The sequence below is a fragment of the Nilaparvata lugens genome, chromosome 3 (genome assembly GCF_014356525.2).
Source record: "Nilaparvata lugens isolate BPH chromosome 3, ASM1435652v1, whole genome shotgun sequence".
NCBI lineage: Eukaryota > Metazoa > Arthropoda > Insecta > Hemiptera > Delphacidae > Nilaparvata > Nilaparvata lugens.
Window position 1 is genome coordinate 4,419,807 of NC_052506.1, and position 22,139 is coordinate 4,441,945.

General features: G+C 34.2%; 1 protein-coding gene across 1 annotated transcript in view; it reads right to left on the reverse strand.

The window, feature by feature from the left end:
* LOC111060177 overlaps positions 1–22,139 on the reverse strand; it is a 75,555-nt gene that overhangs the window by 18,685 nt on the left and 34,731 nt on the right. The window contains exons 5-9 of the mRNA XM_039422642.1: positions 12,369–12,553; positions 9,361–9,567; positions 6,237–6,387; positions 3,977–4,120; positions 473–660 (exon numbers count right to left, since the gene is read on the reverse strand). Of these exons, the coding sequence (XP_039278576.1) occupies positions 473–660; positions 3,977–4,120; positions 6,237–6,387; positions 9,361–9,567; positions 12,369–12,553 (875 nt within the window). The remainder of the gene's footprint in view (positions 1–472; positions 661–3,976; positions 4,121–6,236; positions 6,388–9,360; positions 9,568–12,368; positions 12,554–22,139) is intronic.

The following is a 22,139-nucleotide window of genomic DNA, read 5'->3' on the forward strand; positions in this document are numbered from 1 at the left end:
CTCTCGATAACAGAAGATACGTGTGCCTGTGTGGGAGAGAGACAGAATCATGTGTGTGTGTGTGTGTGTGTGTGTGTGTGTTCCAAAGGCTCCAACGATTTTGATCAAATTCATACCTAGAATAGTCATTGATAAGCTCTATCAACTGCCACAAGTCCCATATCTGTAAACATTCGCGCCGCGAACATGAGCAATTCACTTTTAATCAGCTGATGCAAAGCTTTCTATATCTGTATCTTACCGTTTCTGTAAAAATACAGATATAAGTTAATCAGCTGATTCAAAGTGAATTGCTCATGTTCGCGGCGCGTATATCTGTATGCACCCTTAGAATAGTAGACTTGTGATGCGCGTGAACACTAGCGTCTGGTGATACATTTTCATAACGGCAAGGAAAGTTATGTGAGTGCGCCACACCAGATTTTTAAGGTTGATTTGATTTGATAAAATGGAAATAGCAACGAGCACTAACCACATAGAGTTGCCTGCAGTTGTCGATGAGTGATCGCACCACATTGATGGCGTCTGCGCGTTCCTCTACCCTCTCAGCACTCATCTCGTCCTTGAGCGACTTCTGCTGACTACAGCTGTGCAGGATATTCGGCGCGAACAGTGTTGCCAAGTTGTTGCTGTCCATCTTGTTGCCAAGTCGCCATTCGCCTGGCAATCAAACATAATAATTAGTCTCATAATTATTGATTTGTCATTTCATAAATTGATCTTTCATTGAGTCCTAGTCAACAAACCCTAGGATTCCATGAAATAAGCTGTGGTCTCTCTTCTCTCTTGGCTTTGCTTAAATAACATTTATTCAATTCTATTCCATTCTATTATATTCTAAACCCTTCATTTCAATTAATATCAATATAGTGGATGTAAAAATACAGTAATCTGTGAATAATTGTGTGGTTTAACTGATTCTGTAGTTAGTTTAGTTACGAGATAAAGCTCAACTCCTATGAGGCCGCTGCTATCTCATGCATTTATTAGTCACAGAACCATATCTATAATAGAATGGTATAGAATAGAATAAATTTTATTTCAGCAAAGCCAAAAGAGAAGGGGGACCACATCGTATTTCATGGAATCCTAGGCTTGATATAGATATAGTTCTGTGACTAATAAATGCATGAGATAGCAGCGGCCTTATAGGAATTGATCTTTATCTCGTAACTAAACTAACTACAGAATCAGTTGAACCTTAAATTAAGGTGTGCAAAGGCTAAAAATGAACTTTCTACTGGTGATATTTTTCAAAGTTTTTTGATTTGTCTAGCATCAAGCTATCAAAATAATAAAGTTTTCTCAGATAAACATTTTTTTTCGATCATTGCTTTTCGAGATATGAGCGCCTGAAGCTCAAATTTTTGGGACAGAACATTTCAAATTTGGTAGAAGATAAATCCATGAGATTCAGAGGATAAATTCTTCATGGTATTGATGATTTAATGTAACAAAAATGTTTTAAAAATTCCAATTTTTGAGAAAGTTATTCAATGTACTAAAAATGACCAAAAATAACTCAAAAAAAGTTATTTTTGGTAAATTGAATAACTTCATTAGAAATTGATATTTTCAGGAAAGTTTTGTTTTATTCAATCATTAATACCATGAAGAATTTATCCGATCAATCTCATGGATTTTATTCTTACCGAATTTGAAATGTTCTGCCCCAGAAATTTGAACTTTAGGCGCTCATATCTCAAAGATTAATGATCGGGAAAAAAAATATTTTCTCGAGAAAACTTTTTCATTTTGATAGCTTGATGATATTATACGAATCGTAAAACTATGAAAAATATCACCAGTAGAAAGTTTATTTTTAGCCTTTACACAGCTGGATTTCCACATCTAAGTATCAGTGAACGTATCCGGTACAGTGAAAGTATGATCCCTATGAGTTTAAACGGGACTATTCACACTCAGCCTCACCGAGTTAGTATGAATAGTCCCATTAGAGCACATGAGAATTATATTTCCATTGTACAGGACACGCTCATTTCTCATTTCATTTCATTACATATCGCTACCAACTCCTCTAGGACGAGAGGCACGACAGACAAACATAAGTTCTCATCACATAATACAATATGTATGTATTGTATGCTGTATTCTGTGGCTCTTATTATTCTTAGATGGGCATGGCTGGGGATTCACTCAACGAGTACAGCGGACTGTTCAGGAGATGGTCTTTCAAAGTCCTTTGAAAAGTTATGGTCTTTTATCTCCCTGATATTGATAAGTGAGAATTTACTTGGATTATTCTGATATTCGAGCAGGAACAACTCCAAGAATAAATTAACGAAATACAGTTGAACCCCTGTATAACGAAGTCGATTAACCCGAGGAAAAATTCGCTGCAGAGAGGTACAGGACGAGGTTCAGAGAGGTGCAGAGAGGTTCGTTTCTGCTAGGTTATCTAGGGTTATCTTTTTGTTAAGGCAGTTGAAGAATCTTGTAACGGAAAAATACATCAGAAGCTCATATTTTGCTTTTTTTCAAAGCATAATTGCATACGGAATTTTAGTATATGGAAACAGCTGCCACATCAATAAGGTCTTGCTTTTGCAGAAAAAGGCTATCAGAATATTGACAGGTGCAGGGTATCTAGATCACTGTCGACCTCTTTTCAAAAAAACAAAAATATTGACTGTCATAAATCTCTATATATTTCATCACACTAAGTAATCATGCACACTAGAAAAAATCTCCATAGCTTGAATAAAAGATCCAATATTCATGCTTATGACACCAGGAAAAAAGACCACATTGATATTCCATATCAACGTCTTGTCATAAGCATGAAACACTATGACAGCATAGGCTTGAGAATGTACAATAAGTTGCCATTGGATATCAAATGTTGTGAAAATATTGTTATTTTTAAAAAATTACTTTTTGAGTGGCTGGTTCTGAGACCTTTCTATTGTTTGACAGAGTTTTTCGATTCTACTTGTAATTCTACTTTGTGATTTTAAACTATTGCTTTGACTTTATTATTTCGTGATTGTATTACCATGACTTTGTCAATTACCTATATTGGTCTACGACAATAAAATCTATTTATTTATTTATTTATTTACATCCGTTACTGAGAGGTTGTTCTGTCAAGAAAACTGGCACGATTTGATGGATCTTATAATATATCACGGGAGGTAATTAAATGAATATCGTACATAAAACATAACATCGGGAACGTAGGTAGTGACACCTTGTAAAATTTGTGACAAAAGCGAATGGTGGGAGGATAGGGATATCCAGCATTCATGTTCCTTCATTCCTTAATGGCAAATTCTTAATATTATTGAAATGTGTGACAAAAGCAAGGATGAGAAAATCGTTCACCTGCCTGGTCTACAAGTTCTTGGATTTCTACATTTCCAGTAACTTGCATTCAATTTCCGACATATGTTTCAACCTCTATTGACTGACTACCACCCTATCTTCTTCCTACCTGAATTGCCATTATTTTAAGTCTATTGACCTTTCTGCTGAATCTAAACAATTATTTGAAAATGACCGTCTGTTTCCTATACACACTACATTATTTTTTGAATCTTCAACATTTTGTATGTTGAAGTGAAGAGAAAACTTTGTTGTTGAGAGGTCCGAAATTCGTTAAGTAGAGGTAAATAAGCAGCCAAAACTCTAAAATGTCATGAGACGAGGTAAAAATTCGTTGTGGAGAGGATTTCGTCTAGTGGAAGTTCGCTATAGAGAGGTTCGACTGTGGTTTGCTCAATTTGATGTGATAATTTATTCAATAATTTGGGAAAGTTCTTTCCGAGAAGTTATGCCTTTCCTATGTCGCTGTCAATCCACAGGGAAATCTCCATATCCATCATCCACTTTGATTTTTCTGATTTACAAGTAGGAACAACATGAGAGATTATTGTAATATAAGTAAGCTCATCATGGTTGATATGATTACGCAATAAAATCTAGAAATGAGTGGCTGATCCAGCAAATTCTTTACCATCAGCTGATTGGTGATCCTCTGCGTTGCTGGCGACCAATGAGAGCAAATTAAGCAGAGCCCAAAGTGTGTCCCTATTGGCTACTGGCAGGAGATAGATCAGGTTCCGGAGGGCCTCCTGTTGGAGTCGCCGGTTTCGTATCCCTACAAAAAAAGTATCATCAGCCAGAAAATAATTTGTGCTATCATATTCAAGCTTCCAATTGCCAATAATCCATTATTCAACATTTATATTTTCATAAATAAATAGATGTTTATTTCTCAAAAAAACTAAAACTACAACACCAATTACACAAAATATTAGATAAATTACAAAATAACATACAATAGTTAGTTACAAAAAATTCTTATAATGTGTCCTCTACTTGTTTAGTTTTTTCTGTGTGTAAATTGACCTACTCCACTATGGCGAACCATGTTCTAGAGTAGGTTTTGTTAGTTTTTTTGTGCGTATTATTAATTAGTTAGTGTTTAGTAAGTCATTAGGTGGCTAGTTGTTGTTTGATAGATCGATATTTTACAATTATCATATTAAACAAATCTGAAGTTGGTTTTGGACAATGTTTATTGTTTGCAGCATAATATTACAGAACGCAGACAAATCAAAAATTGTTGTCAGTATTGTTATGAGTTGGAGTATCGATTATGTCGTATCAATATGTAAGTCGATGTATTGTTTTTGTCGAGTATCGACTCTCGTAAATCACGAATCAACCTTCAACTTGGAAATGTACTGCGTCAATACGTGTGTTCTAAATTCAACAATAAGTATTCTTATCAAGTGTTTTCTTCTAGTTTAATCATAATCCTTCAATAAATGTTAACTTTTTGGTGAAGGCAACTCTTATTTACCAAAAAATAGAAAGTCCAAGTACCCTTTTTCAAAAGCGTTCGTTCATTTGCAACATATTAATGCCATTTTCATTTTTTCCAAAGTTTCTAAAACAGGATACTCAGGTTTTTTATATGTTGATAAAAATTTCTGATATGGTACGGTGCACAAAATATCTATTTGGAATGATTATTGATTGATTCTTTATTGATTCTTTATCACAAATGACAATATATTGTCAGGTCTTGCAAGACCCATTGCATACTAACACTACATTATAATGGAAATAAATGAACAATTAACATATTCAGAACAGAAAATAAATATGTAGATGAGTAGATAACTTTTAGAAACAAAGAGTAGAACCTATTTGTTATACAGAATAGAAATGAGAATACACCTGAAATTCTATCAATACTAAGTAAATAAATTAACTCAAATAACTCTTTTTTTTATTAAAAGAATATGATGATCCCATCGATGTAGATTCTTTCAGTAGACTCCAAAATTGTGATAGTAGGGGTGTATAGAAAAATTCTACTGTGCTAGAACTCTCTAACATGATATTCAGGTTACGGTAGCTGATATCATTGAATTGAAATTGGAATAGTTAACCTTTCGGCAGTCGCGCTGTTGTAAAAAGTACAAAAGTGTCAGTTTTTTTGCTGCACAAAACTATTGGATGGGGAGGTGTTAGTGAATGAGTCACCTATGCATTCCAAAACTTTCTCCCCATCACTCCACTGAGTTGTAGTATCAACCGAGCAATGGTTCAGTCTTTATGTGCCCTTCAGTAGCGACAGTGCATAAGTCGCACTGTGCATAAGATAGGGAAAGAATGTACACGGGGACTGTAAACGAACTAATAACACAGAATTGATGGCTTTTCTTGGTGTACATTATTGGGCTATGAAATGGTAATCATCCAAATGCTCATAGGCGTAAAATAGTCCAAGAACATGGAAAAAGTAATTATAAAATATTAATTAATATGTTTTGGCAGTAAACAGAGTAGGCCTACAGAACACTTGAAAATTTGGATTTTGTACAAAATACAACACGCGACTGCTCGTGTGATTGAGTAGGGCGCGACTACCGAAAGGTTAAGCTAGTAGTAAATATTAAAAGTAATTATGAATGTGAATAGTAAAAGAATTGTAAATATTTGAAGCAAGAGTAAATTAATATTTGTATGACTTTTTGTTTGTTTGAGTCCCTTACAGAAAAATTGAATTGAGCCAGATGATTTTCATCTCTTCATGAACTTAACGACTGTTATACTTCAGCCGGGACCGACAAATAACGTGCTTGTCCGAAAACACAGGGTGGAAAACTATGTAGATTTTAATATGATCTGATTATTAACTTTTATTGAAATAATGAGTTTCTAATAATCAAGTTTCTATTCATTTTTATTGAAATACTGACTCTGTGTTTGTATGAAGGCGGGATACAAGTCTTTGCAAAGTAGTGAGTCAGGTAGGTCCCTGAAGTACTCCTTGAGCAGTGTTGCCACGTCGTGCGGACATGACTCGGCATCCAGCGTCGACTCTTTGCCGCTGTCAAAGTCTTCTCTCAACTGGAAAATCACGAAACACAAATTCCAAAAATATACAAAATCTCTAGGCTTGAAAAATATAAAATCTTTAAATATACAAAATGTCTGCTCACAGACAGAGAAAGTGGAGACATGAAGATACTGGCGGCCAGTGCTTTTCTTGCTTGCAGACAGGGAAAGTGGAGACATGAAGTTACTGGCTGCCAGTGCTTTTCTTGCTGAGGATGATGCCCACATGAGCTCTAGGCTTGTGCGTGGGTAATGAGATGAGCTTTTAGCTTGTGCGTAAAGTGAATTTTTATTTTGTTTTATTTATTGCGTATGATGCCCGATTTAGCTTTTAGCTTGTTCGTGGTAACGGAAGGTTCATGAGTAATTAAATAAGATTATTAAACGTCCATGCTGACCGGCGGGATTCGAACCTACGACCATGTAGTGCTAGCAGACTGAAGGGTGCAACGCCTTATTTGTCTCTGCTAACCTGACCGGTATAATCTCACTGTAGTATGGGAGATTGATATCTATGAATATTTTCATAGGCGATTCACTAGCGATTGATAATGATATGACAACTCAATGATAGAGTGTGGAAAGAGATTGATTGATTTTTATTTTGTGCTAGGTGTAGAAAGCACATAAAAGAGAGTAAAATAGGAGAGAAAGATAATACAAAGAAAAAAGAGAGTAAAATAGGAGAGAAAGATAATACAAAGAAAAAAGAGAGTAAAATAGGAGAGAAAGATAATACAAAGAAAAAAGATAGAGAGAGTAATATAGAGAAAAGAGTAATAAGGGTCATGTTAGAGAAACGATAGAACAGAATAATATAAACGAATCACTAATTGCAGAAAGGGAACATGTCCAACTTTTTCAAAAATTGTTTTTTTCAAAAAATCAAATATTTAATGTAAGATACATCGTTTACTGTAGGAAGGATACATGTCCAACTGAAAGCATTGTAATGACGACGTTCTGAATATATCGTTTACTACAGGCTTAGATTCAGGTTTGAATAAGTTTTTTGTCTCTCCTGTAAAATTATGGAAACTGGACATGGTCCCTTTCTGCAATTAGCGATTCAAACATATTTTCAAGGTCAACTTGGCCGTAACATACTTGATAGCGGTGACATTATGATGTGATGCGGGTTGCCTATACAATCTTTCCAAGGCGCTTCATAAATAATGTTCATACTTCAAAATTAGAATGCTACTGTTAACTAGTAATGTAATTCAATTTACTAGTTATGTAACTAGTACTTTGGTTAATATCATTTTATCAAATCACATTGTTCACATGTGCTAGCTTTGTCTCAGTGTGAACAATAAAATGTAATCATATTATGATATTAATTCATCTAGCAGACTCAGGTCACATCATCTTACGTCGCCTCGTTACAAGCCTTTGTGACAAGCGTTCAGGGATTACGCCCACATCAGTGAACGTGTCCGGTAAAGTGAGAATATTGATCACATACGTTCCAATGAGAGTCTTCATACACTCGTATATGCTGAGTCGTAATAGTCATATTAGAATTCTTGGATATTTTCACCGAATCTAATAATAATAATAATATAATAATAATAATAATAATAATAATAATAATAATATAATAATAATAATAATAATAATAATAATAATAATAATAATAATATTTATTCGACCAATCAACATACATTGTACAAAATATTTTAGAAAAAAACACTCTTAACTGGTGTAGCAAACACCTTCGCATGCACAATACATTGTATATCAAAGTCTAAATTAAACCCCCAAGGTAATCTGTGTGGGGCCCTTCTTCATACTTTTATTCACAATAGAAAAAAAAAATGAAATGAAATACTGATATGTGGAGATCCGATACTCTGATACTGATATGTGGAGATCCCCCTCCATTTTTGAAATGTTTTTCTTTTTCAATTCATTTCAATCAAACGCTAATGGACTATACCTGGATTTTTCCAATTGATCTTCGATCGAACGATAACACTATCTAACGCGTTTCTTCGTCGATATAACCAATGAATAAATGACCCATCAGATGAACATAAAATACCTATACCTAGGGATATCTTCTTATGCCATATTTTCTATATGATATCACAATAAATGATACGGTATCACAATAAATGATACAGTATCACCACAAAATGATACAGTATCACCAAACAAGATACAGTATCAACACAATAATGATACATTATCATATCAAATTGATACACAACACCAAAGACATCTTCTTGCTATCTTTTCTCTACGGTATCACAATAAATGATACAGTTTCACCAAACAAGATACGTCGTCTGTCGTCTGATCAATGAAAGTTCAGTAGGATAAACTTGAAATTCCTCTATTACACCCGGTCTGAAATGATAAGTGTTCTTGATCAACTTTGGGAAGATATTTTATATTTTAATGTGATACAGTATCATATCAACTTGATACACAACATCATGGACATCTTCTTATGCTATCTTTTTTCTATGGTATCACCATGAATGCTACAGTATCACAACACAAGGTCAACGCAATATGATACAGTATCATCTAAACTAGGAACACAACACCATGAGATATCTTTCAGTGTAATCTTTTATAAAAACACTTCACTTACATGGGCTACTTTCAAACAAATCAATAAGAACAATATAAAAATATTGTTACCCTTTATTATTATAATAACATTTATTATTTAAAGGGTACTACAAGATTTTTTTATATAAAAAATACCTATACCAAGGGATATCTTCTCAGGCCATCTTTTCTCTGTGGTATCACAATAGATGATACAGTATCACCAAACAAGATACAGTATCAACACAATATGATACAGTATCATCTCAAATTGATACACAACACCATGGAAAAAAGAATAATAAAATTTATTATAAAAAGGGTACTACAAGATTTATTGTTTTGTCTTGTTTTTATCAATTTGTTATCTTTTCTATATGGTATATGATGTCACTATACAGATAATGGCAAGTGACTGACCTGTCTGACGCGTTTCTTTGACGAGCTGACCCTAAATAGGCCGAGCGTGTGTAGTCCGTTGGACTCGAGGTGTCGCAGACACGTGGCCACTATGTTGGGAACTCCCCCGTCCGGGGCGGACAGATCAGGTGTTGATCCGACCGACAGACTGTCCAGTAGACCCGGCATGCTCAGCGTCGGAGAGATTAGACTTTCACATGAGCCGCGCTGCAATTTTTCCAATCAATCAATTCATTCATTTCAACACCAAATAACAAAGAAACCGGCAGCTTGTACAACAAAGTTCGATGATACAGTGCACGAAATAGATGACAATAATACTGTATTGATATATACTTCAAAACATGGGCTCGAAAATATCACTTGAAACTTGCATTTCCATGAGGTTGTAATAATTACCAAAAAGTTAAATTTTCAGGAGGCCAAAAAAACAATCACCTTGGTCATAGCCACCTCTTCTAATACAAGGCCCCGGCCTACGATATTGCAACGTCGCAGTGTAGGCCTAGAATCTGAAGGTGCGTACAGACTTTCGCTCTGCTCTGCAACCGAACGTCACTCCAGCAGAGCGATTGATGATCGACCGGGGAGCAAGAGTGGTTGCTTTCTCTCGAACGCGAGAAGATCTAACATCTTCCATAACGTTCATGATGGGTGCGTGGGCGGAGCGACTGTGGTTCGATGGAGGAACGAGGGCGGTAAGAGAGCGGTATGAAGGCGGAGCGTGCTCGGTGCGGGTTGGAAGCGCGTATATGTGTACGCAGCTTTACACAAGATTGGTGAAAAAGATCAGCTGGTATTTTCAAAAATCGTTTTCACCAATCATGTATTAGATTCTAGGCCTACACTGCGACGTTGCAATATCGTAGGCCGGGGCCTTGTATTAGAAGAGGTGGCTATGCCTTGGTACATACAACACTATGACTTGCGAACAAATTCAAGTTCACTTTTTGTCCACTTGGAGTGCTCAGATCACTTTCATACTAAGACTGTTTCTTCACTTTCCTTGCCCTATTACCATAGGTATGGGAAGTAATGCTTTCATACCCGAATTACTAAATTTCTATACAGTTCAAGCTCCCCTGAGTCCAAAAAAGTGGTTTGTGTGTGTGTGTGTGTGTGTGTGGTGTGTGTGTGTGTTGTGTGTGTGTGTGTGTGTGTGTGTGTGGTGTGTGTGTGTGTGTGTGTGTGTGTGTGTGTGTGTGTGTGTGTGTTGTGTGTGTGTGTGTGTGTGTGGTGTGTGTGTGTGTGTGGTGTGTGTGTGTGTGTGTGTGTGTGTGTGAGTGTATGTGCGTCTGTGTACACAATATCTCATCTCCCAATTAACGGAATGACTTGAAATTTGGAACTTAAGGTCCTTACACTATAAGAGTCTAACACGAACAATTTCGATCAAATGCAATTCAAGATGGTGAAAATGTTGTCAAAAACATGGTTTTTCGTGATTTTCTCGAAAACGGCTCCAACGATTTTGATCAAACTTATACCTAGAATAGTCATTGATAAGCTTGACTGCCACAAGTCCCATATAAGTAAAAATTTCAGGAGCTCCGCCTCATCTATGCAAATTTTGATTCTAGATTCCCAATTATCAGGCTTCAGATACAATTGAAGTAAAAAAATTCAAAATGAAAAGATTGAGCATGAAAATCTCTACAATTAATGTAAAGTAACATTTTCACCTAAAATTGAAAATAAGCTCGAAATTCAAGAAAATGCGATTATTCACTTGCAAACTGTTGGCAACTGTTGATTCTATTAAATCATTCACTATGAAGAGATGGCAGACCTCGTGTGTCTCCAGCGTTATTGTCCTGTCACCAGCTGGCTCAGATCTTTGAATAGTAGACTTGAGATGCGCGTGAACACTAGCGTCAGGTGATCCATTTTCATATTGACAAGGAAAGTAGTGAGAGTGCGCCACACTAGATTTTTTTCTGTGGCACTTACTACCCGATTTCATAAAAAAACGAATTTCGCTCAGTTTGGCACTTACAACATTATGGAAATGCACACTTCACTCATGAATAACAGACAAAAATATTCTCTTGAATGATACAAATTCTAATATTCAATTGAAACACATTATGATGAATTCGACTGTACATAGATAGAACAGGTGCAAGAGTTGAACCAACTTTTGAGAGAGCGACCCCAAATCGAGTACATTGTTTGGAAAATTGGACACGAACAAGATTGTTGAATTAGATTATTATAACTACTTGGTATATCAAATACCTTCGAACAGGTTCAATAGTTAAACCCACTTTGGAGAGAGCGACCCCAAATCGAGTACATTGTTTTGGAAAATTGTACACGAACAAGATTGTTGAGTTGAATTATTATAACTATTTGGTATATCAAATACCTTCGCAGTTCAAAATGATCTATTGAGATCAATCAATCATCTTTATTGAAATATAAATCAAAATGTACAAGAATGCGTCAATTAAAAAAGTAATACAAATAAATAAAACAAAGAAGTTTTATGCTATGAATAATTCCTCAATAAGCATAGATAATTCAATAAATAAATATACACCCCAGGTACAAACAAGTAGAAGTAGGTTACCAGTACAAACTTTCTGTAGGACTACTGAATGTCTCAACTTATCATTTGTTCCAAAATTTAAAAAATAATAGGAATAAACTTCAATCGTGTATCTCAAGAAGTGGTACGATAATTAACGCTAATTAATAATATAACTATATATATATATATAAAGTTATATTGAATAAACTTGAAAATGATACTAATTAATAATAAATAATGCCTACCTGAATAGTAGAAACTATTAAATTCTACTATTCGATTTTTCTGACCACAAAATATGTTATCAATTTATATTTATATAGATTTATATTATCTATGATTTTAATTTAACAAAATAATTATTTCTTCCACTATCTCAACAATAATAGAACTAAACTTCAATCATGTATTTCAAGAAGTGGTCGAAATAGACACTTGACAAAATGAGAACTTGACGAACTGAGAGACAACATACCTCGTCGGCACACCTGGGCGTTTCGATGAGCGACGTGAAGCTGGTGCGACTGCCATGATGCGACTCGCGTCGCAGCTGCGTGACAACCGCCTCCTCGTGCGACCCGCATCGCAGTCGCGTCAGTCGCTCGTTCTCTACGCACTGGCCTAGGGGGATTCCGAACACAAGACCGCCACTGCTGTCTCCTGATTCAAAAATAAACACCGTTGATTCTTTAACAAAATCAAATTACAAATGAAATAAAATCACATTGCAACATGAACAATATATTATTATCCAATCATTTTATTACAAACCAAAATATCTCATCACTCACGTTTCTTAAAATTTTATTCTATCATATCATTCAAAAATAGTAATAGAGCACAAGAATTTAAGTAACAGACAAAAATCACCGTATCTTGGAATAGTACAATATATTATAATACAATTGAGGGAATCACTTTTCCATTTTTCATGGCACTTGATGAATGTCAAATGTGAAAATTTCACGAATGAAATTCCAGTCTTGGCCAACGCCTCGTCTAGATACATCATTCTCGCCTGCAAAAGGCCCCTTACCATTTCGAGAAACTAATTTCGGTTGCTATACCATTATCAATCACCAGCTACATCACTGAGAAGCTTGAAAACTGGAAGGGCAAAGTATACAGTGTAAAGGAAGCCATACGATTGGCTGTTAGTTGACCTATCACGATGAAGCTGTGAAGCTCTCTCATTGGCCGAGACAAGACATGCCACAATAGGAGGAGCCATCAAATACTGTATTGTATAGGAATGATACACCGTTGATCAACAAATTATATTGAAATCAAATATGATGAAGTAACTGGAAAAGTCTATTATTAGGAATGGAGAGTGGGGATTAAATATTTACACTAGCGTATTCATTATAATATTATTCAATCATCGGATCTGAAAATCTATAATAGCCTATTTTTTTTCTTTATCGAACCATTCAAAGATAGAAATAATGCTTTGAAAATTATTGAAAAATAAAAATTCCACTAAATACTATACTATTTCACTCCGAAATTTGGATGAATGGATGATATCCTATATTATATTAAGCGAGCAATTTCTGTATTTATATATCTGGTTATTTATGTTTTACGGATCTCGAAAACGGCTCTAATGATTTGCACGAAATTTGGAACATAGTAGGTTTATGATATAAAGATTCGATTGCACTAGGTCTCATTCTTTGGAAAACTCGCTGAACAACATTAAAAGGATAATATTCATCCTTGGAAAACAGATGATAATTTAGACGTCTCTCGATAACAGAAGATGCGTGTGCCTGTGTGGGAGAGACATAATTATTTCCAGCTGTGTAATCATAATCAATCAGCGAGAAATTTTATCTACCTAGACAATTTAATCGATTTGATCAACATAATCTGATTTGTTGACAGGACATGATAATCCTCCTAAACTAGAGTATATCATAATTTTCAAAGTTGATCATTATTTGACAATTTAGAGTGGTTAGTGAGTGTTATTTTGTCATTCAATTTGGTTTGTATATAATCTAAATTATACATTTTTTGTTTTCAAATGTTTGAACTGAAAATTGAACCTGAATTCAAGTGTATGGAACATAACCTACTTTCTGGACTATTTATAGTGTACAAATCAAAATTTGGGAAAAAAACACCTTAGCGTTCCAGGTGGAAGTTTTGTCAACTTCCACAAAATTCCTGATTCGAAATTGTAAACTAGGTTATGTTTATAGAATGCATGTAGTAACGTCAGCACAAGCAGGTAATGTTTTCTCAATCTATAATTTTTTATAGATATAATATAGATATAATAATAATATAATATAGATTTTATAGATATAATATTTCTCAATCATTCTTCTTAAACAAAAAATAGTGTACGTTACTTGGACGTGAATGTCTTTTGCAGTGCTCGAATGAAATTCTAGTTTCGGCTAACGCCTCGACTTATAGAACATCATTCTCGCCTGCAAAAAGCCCCTTCCCATCCTTGTTACGTAAGATACTATTAACTCTAATATTAATCAAATTTTAATCAAGAGTTATTAAAATAACTCTAATCAAATATGTACGGATCTAAGGCTTTACGAATTGATGTAACAATCTTAATGAAGGCATAGATATCATTCATATTCAATGTAACGACTTGCAATAATTTTCATAACCACTCATTTACCTAACCATTCCGAGAAACTAATTTCGGTTGTTATACCATTATCAATCACCAGCTACATCACTGAGAAGCTTGTAAACTGGAAGGGCAAAGTATACAGTGTGAAGGAAGCCACACGATTGGCTGTTAGTTGACCTATCACGATGAAGCTGTGAAGCTCTCTCATTGGCCGAGACAGGACACGCCACAATAGGAGGAGCCATCAAATACTGTATTGTATAGGCATGATACAACGTTGATCAACAAATTATATTGAAATAAAATATGATGAAGTAACTGAAAAAGTCAATTATTAGGAATGAAGAGTGTGGATTAAATATTTACATTAGCGTATTCATTATAATAATATTCATTCATCGGATCTGAAAATCTATAATAGCCTATTTTTTTTCTTTATCGAACCATTCAAAGATAGAAATAATGCTTTGAAAATTATTGAAAAATAAAAATTACACTAAATACTATACTATTTCACTCCGAAATTTGGATGAATGGATGATATCCTATATCATATTAAGCGAGCAATTTCTGTATTTATATATCTGGTTATTTATGTTTTACGGATCTCGAAAACGGCTCTAACGATTTGCACAAAATTTGGAACATAGTAGGTTTATGATATAAAGATTCGATTGCACTAGGTCTCATTCTTTGGAAAACTCGCTGAACGACATTAAAAGGATGATTCATCCTTGGAAAACAGATGATAATTTCGACGTCTCTCGATAACAGAAGTTGCGTGTGCCTGTGTGGGAGAGACATAATTATTTCCAGCTGTGTAATCATAATCAATCAGCGAGAAATTTTATCCAGCTAGACAATTTAATCGATTTGATCAACATAATCTGATTTGTTGACATGACATGATAATCCTCCTAAACTAGAGTATATCATAATTTTCAAAGTTGATCATTATTTGACAATTTAAAGTGGATTTCAAGTGTATGGAACATAACCTACTTTCTGGACTATTTATAGTGTACAAATCAAAGTTCGGAAAAGAAACAGTTTTGGGCTGTGCCTGTTAGTACTTCCCCAATAATTTTAAAGAATTGTGTTCGGTTTATCAAAAGTCAATAAATGAATAACCAGCGAAGCTCTATGCCCCTATATTAATCTATGAAATTATTATACATTATTTGATATATTATTAAATGATGAATATTTATAATCAAAAATTCTAGTAGTATTCTAGTTTCTTTATATTCCTCCATAGACAGAAACGATTTGGCAACGATAGAGAAGTAGAAGGAGAAGGATAGCGAGCTAATGTGACGGATCTTAATGACAGATGGACCTTTAGTTTCAGGTGGGTTCCGAAGCACTGGGAATCGATTTAACAACTCATGAATCATTCAGAGTAGTTGGTTCAAGCGGTCTCCCTTCCAAGTTAGTATTAGTTCAAAGTTTTGTATTCCCGTTCTTTCAAACCAACTTGGAAACAGAAGGAAGATATTAATTTCCAAAAAAAATTAACAAAGGAAAATCATAAGGTGCGTACAGAACATGAGCAGTTCACTTTCACAAATCAGCTGATGACAAGCTTTTTATATCTGTATCTTACCGTTTCTGTAAAAATACAGATATAATCAGCTGATTAAAAGTGAATTGCTCATGATCGCGGCGCGTATATCTATACGCACCTTTATGTACGCAAACACAGCTTCAAAACAAGCAACAACAAAAAATAAAAACAATTTAATGAATACACAAAAGCTGCGTTCACACCGAGTTAATAACACAAGTTTTTAACATTTCTGTTATCAACTGATGTTAATTACAAAAGTTAATAACATCATGTTGAGTTGCGTTTACACCGGAGTTGATAACTTGAGTTATTGATAAAAAGTTGTCAACTTGACTGAATCGACAAAAAATTCTCTTGAAAATAGTTGATAACTTGTGTTTTCAACAGAAAATTCCTTGTTATTAACAAGATTTATGTTATCCATCGAGAGTCAGTAACTTTTGTTAATAACAGGTTACTATCTTCCCCGCAACCCTCTCGCCCAGCATCCCTACCCTACAACTACAGCTGTTCCCTAATAACTATACAGCTGCAGACAAAACACGTGACAAAGTTATTAACTCTTGTTGATAACAAAACTAGCAGCGAAAAGAAAATGATATTAACTTATGTTGAAAACTTTCGTTTTGAACTCTTGTGTAAACGCATTATAATTTATTTACATTAGATCAGATAGATGAAGATCATTATTTTTATGATCACACACATGTTTCAATTCAAATTTGAAGACAATTTTCTGCTTTTTATTCCGGCTGTTATATCATATGAATAGTCTCGTTAAATGAAATCATTTATATTTATATTTATATTTATATTTATATTTATAACAAGATCTTGTTAATAACAAGTAATTTTCTGTTAGAAACATGAGTTATTAACTTTTGTCAAGAGAAATTTTGACGATTCAGTCAAGTTAATAACTTTTTGTTAATAACTTGTGTTATTAACTTAGGTGTAAACGCAGCTTTAGATGCTTTTTTTTAGTAATGGAGTACACAAAGATGAATATTTTTTACAGTAAACACAGTCTCAAACCAAGCAACAACAAAAAATAAAAACAATCTTATAAATACACTCAGATGATTTTTTTAGTAATGGAGCTCTTAATTAAACGGTCTGCATGGGGAAATGTCTATACTACTTTTGAATTGAAATTTGAGTTGGAACCAACATAATGTAACATTCTATACTCTCTCGTTGGGGATCTGAACAAATATTCATATTTTTAAATAATGATTGCCTGTTGTTTTGTGACGGATATTCCAATTGTACGAAACCTGATTTTGACTGAACTAAATCTGTCTGCCAACATATCGACTGGTGGCTTATTTTTGAGTGTTTGTTATAAATTTGTTTGTGGTTTCTTGAAGTGCTCGCTTGCGCACATACGCGTGCGTCAGCGCCGCACCAGTTACAGCTGAAACCATTAATCATCATAAATGCTTTAACTGAAAACAATGAGCTGTGTGTTCTTTCGAAATTTCGGTTTCTTTTCATTCTCTCTCTTTCTCACTGCTTTCCAGAAATGTCTTGATACTCTGACCTTTCAAGTATTTATAATTGCTGTTGCCAAGTGTTCGAATCCTCTCTGAGGCCCCCCTTCTACCGCTAACCTCTAAAAATCCCCTCCAAATCATCCTGAAGAAAAACTTGATTAAATCCCAACCTGACAAATTTAGGGATTGGAATTTACAAATTTAAATGTAGCCTATAAACTTGTATCCTGTGAGATTACATTTTTATGAGAATTTTCCATACAAGCTGAAATTTACAAACTATGATAGCGAAAGGCATTGTCAACATAATAATAATATCTTATTATTATAATACTATTAAAAATAGTATAATTCAAATAATAATATCATCAATAATTATTATTATATCTAATTGAATAATTAGTCATTCATTTTCACATGTACATATTGTTACAATGTTAGAATTTTTTTCAGTTTTATTTAATTGATACAAAAAATACTTGAGTTTTTCTTTGAAAATTCAAAACGTATGTGTAGCATTGTAGCCTACTATCTTCCATATTATTACTTTTTTCGAGATTTTTCAGAGTTTTTTGATAATTTATTAATTTTTTGATATTATTATAATAATATCTAATTGAATAATCAGTCATTCATTTTCACATGTACATATTGTTACAATGTTAGAATTTTTTCAGTTTTATTAATTAAATTAGCGAGCAATTTCTGTATATATCTGGTTATTTTTATATCTGGTTATTTATGTTTTCCGGATCTCGAAAACGGCTCTAATGATTTTCACGAAATTTGGAACATAGTAGGTTTATGATATAAAGATTCGATTGCACTAGGTCTCATTCTTTGGAAAACTCGCTGAACGACATTAAAGGATAATATTCATCCTTGGAAAACAGATGGTAATTTCGTCGTCTCTCGATAACAGAAGATGCGTGTGCCTGTGTGGGAGAGAGACAGAATTATTTCCAGCTGTGTAATCATAATCAATCAGCGAGAAATTTAATCTAGCTAGACAATTTAATCGATTTGATCAACATAATCTGATTCTTTGACATGACATGATAATCCTAAACTAAACTAGAGTATGTCATAATTTCAAAGTTGATCATTATTTGACAATTTCAAGTGATTAGTGAGTGTCATTTTGTTATTCAATTTGGTTTGTATATAATCTAAATTATAATTTTTCTGTTTTCAAATGTTTGAACAGAAAATTGAACCTGAATTCAAGTGTATGGAACATAACCTACTTTCTGGACAATTCATAGTGTATAAATCAAAATTCGGGAAAAAACAGTTTTGGGCTGTGCCTGTTAGTACTTCCCCAATCATTTTAAAGAATTGTGTTCGGTTTATCAAAAGTCAATAAATAAATAACGAGCGAAGCTCGGTGCCCCAATATTAATAATAATTACGGGAATTGAAAGTATGCAGTACACAGAAGTAGAAAAAGTTTGAAACAACAAAAATTAGCTAATATTTCTATATTGTTTTTGTTCAAATTTGCTGATTATTTCTTATTATTGAATTTGCTGAATGCTTACGTCACAGGCTGCCCAAATAATGTAAGTAGTTTTAGTTGGGGAATTTATTCAGCCGGTTGAGCCAGGTTGAAGTCGTAAGTCCCCTCGTCTAAGTCCAAGTACCGGTGCTTCTCAACAGGTGTGCTTAAAATTAGCTCTTGCCATCACAGTCACTCCCGTTCATTCGCTCTTCAAGTCCCACACACACCTCTCGTTTTTCTCTCACTTCGTCATTCTCTCTCTCTTCTATTTTTCCTTCTCCTTCATCACCTTCATCATCATCACATTCTCATAGCTAAAGATCACAATCTCGTAGTTTAAAGTCTTGAATACACATCATTATTATTATCCTATTAATATCGGGGCACCGAGCTTCGCTCGTTATTTTTATTTATTGGTAAACATAGCACAATTCTCTAAAATGATCGTGTTTATATTTCACAGATGGCTATACGTCATCTTATGAATTTCGGGGATGCGATATTTTGATTTCTCACATACTCACTTTCTACTATCTACAGCTGTTTCAGCCAAGGATGAATTACCTATCCTTTCAATGTCGTTCAGCGAGTTTTTCCAAGGATGAGACCTAGAGCAATCGAATCTTCATATGATAAACCCACTATGTTCCGAATTTCGTGAAAATTGTTAGAGCCGTTTTCGAGATCGGTTAAACATAAATAACCAGATATAAAAATAGCCAGTTATAAAAATAACCAGATATATGAATACAGGAATTGCTCGTTTAATATAATAGGATATTTAGCAAGCAATTTCTTTATATCTGTTTATTTTTTCTATTTCTATATCTGGTTATCTGGTTATTTATGTTCAACGGATCTCGAAAACGGCTCTAATGATTTCCACAAAATTTGGAATATAGTAGGTTTATGATATCAAAATTCAATTGCACTAGGTCTCATCCCTGGTTAAACTCCCTGAAGGAAATGGAAAGGATAATTCATCCTTGGAAAAACAGATGATGATTTCGTCTGTCGATAACAGAAGATGCGTGTACCTGTGTGGGAGATCAGCTGTGTAATCAATTAGCTTATCGTATCTCGCGAGAAATCTAGAAATTTAAATTGACTCGATCAAAATACAGTAATCTGATTTGTTGGCATGAGATGGTATATATCATAATATTCAAAGTTAATCATTATTTTACAGTTCTAAGTGATTAGTGAGTGTTATTTTGTTACTCAATTTGGTTTGTAAACAATCTGAATTAGAACTTTCAAGTTTTGAAATATTTGGACTGAGAATTTCACCTGGATTCAAGTGTATGGAACATACAAGTCTACTATTCAAAGATCTGAGCCAGCTGGTGACAGGACAATAACACTGGAGACACACGAGGTCTTCTATCTCTTCATAGTGGATTATTCAATAGAATCAACAGTTGCCAAAAGTTTGCAATTGAATAATACAATTTTCTCAAATTTCGAGCTTATTTCCAATTTTAGGTGAAAATGTTACTGAACATTAATTGTAGAGATTTTCAAGCTTGTTTAAATTGTATCTGAAGCCTGATAATTGGGAATCTAGAATCAAACTTTGCATAGATGGGGTGGAGCTCCTGAAATTTTTACAGATATGGGACTAGTGACAGTTGATACAGCTTATCAATGACAATTCTAGGTATGAATTTATTAAAATTCGTTGAAGCCGTTTTCGAGAAAATCACGAAAAACCCTGGTTTTGACAACATTTTCACCATTTTAGCCTCCATGTTGAATCACATTTGATTGAAGTTATTCGTGTCGGGTCCTTATTATTGTAAGGACCTTAAGTTCCAAATTTCAAGTCATTCCGTTGATTGGGAGTTGAGATATCGTGTACACAGACATGCATACACTCACACATAAAAACCAATACCCAAAAACCACTTTTTCGGACTCAGGGGACCTTGAAACGTATGGAAATTCACAAATTGGGGTACCCCAATTTTTTTTGGAAAGCAATACTTTGGAAATCACTCATCATAAATGAATATCATAAGTTCATTGGATTAAATTTGATTCGATTACTCTACTGATTGGATACTGCTATTTTGAAAGAGAAATGAATTCTTATCTGCAAAAATAATCATCATTCCTGGACCGAAAATCAAGTGATTACATTCATAACCTCAACTCTCGGACAAGATTAACATTATGTCAATTTTTTGGAGAGAAATAGTACAGGCTCAGCCTAGTTTTTCCTCCAATGTCATAATTGTATTATGATTATAGTGTTTTATACAATAAATGAATGAATGAATGAAAATATTCACATTGTAGGATACGGGCTACATGCAACATCTATATTTATAAATATATATAAAAGCGAAATGGCACTCACTTACTGACTGACTGACTGACTGATTCACTCACTCACTCACTCGCAGAACTAAAAATATACCGGACCAAAACGTTCAAATTTGGTAGGTATGTTCAGTTGGCCCTTTAGAGGCGCACTAAGAAATCTTTTGGCAATATTTCAACTTCAAGGTGGTCTTTAAGGGTTTAAAGTTCGTCTTTTAGCATGTATATTGTTCTTATTCTCTTGATTATAATTGAAAAAGGCCATACCATATGTTAATATAGAACTATAATCTAGAGAGAGTACCTCTTCGAAATAGTTGTTAACTGGTAACTAAATTATTAATTTTGTCAGGTTGGCATTAGTTAAGTTGACTTTGTTAGGTTGGCACCAAGTTGAAGATTGAAATGCAATTATCGCGGAAAAATTGATTGGGCACTGCTACTTCAATCAGAGCTATTCCTGGGAATATTATATTACTAGCCGTCAGGCTCGCTTCGCTTGCCATATCCGTTTAGCCGGACGTTTAGTCTGGACCCCCGTCCTAACATAATATGATAAAAATGTTCAAATGAAAAATGCAGGCGAGCGAAGCGAGCCTGCTGATCTCATTTTTGGACGATCCAGTCGGGGTCCAGGGGGCGGAGCCCCCCTGCTAGACGGATATGGCGAGCAAGCGAGCCTGACGGCTAGTCTCAATATAAAATTAGGTTAAATTTGATTAAATAAGTCGATCGTCGATCATGAT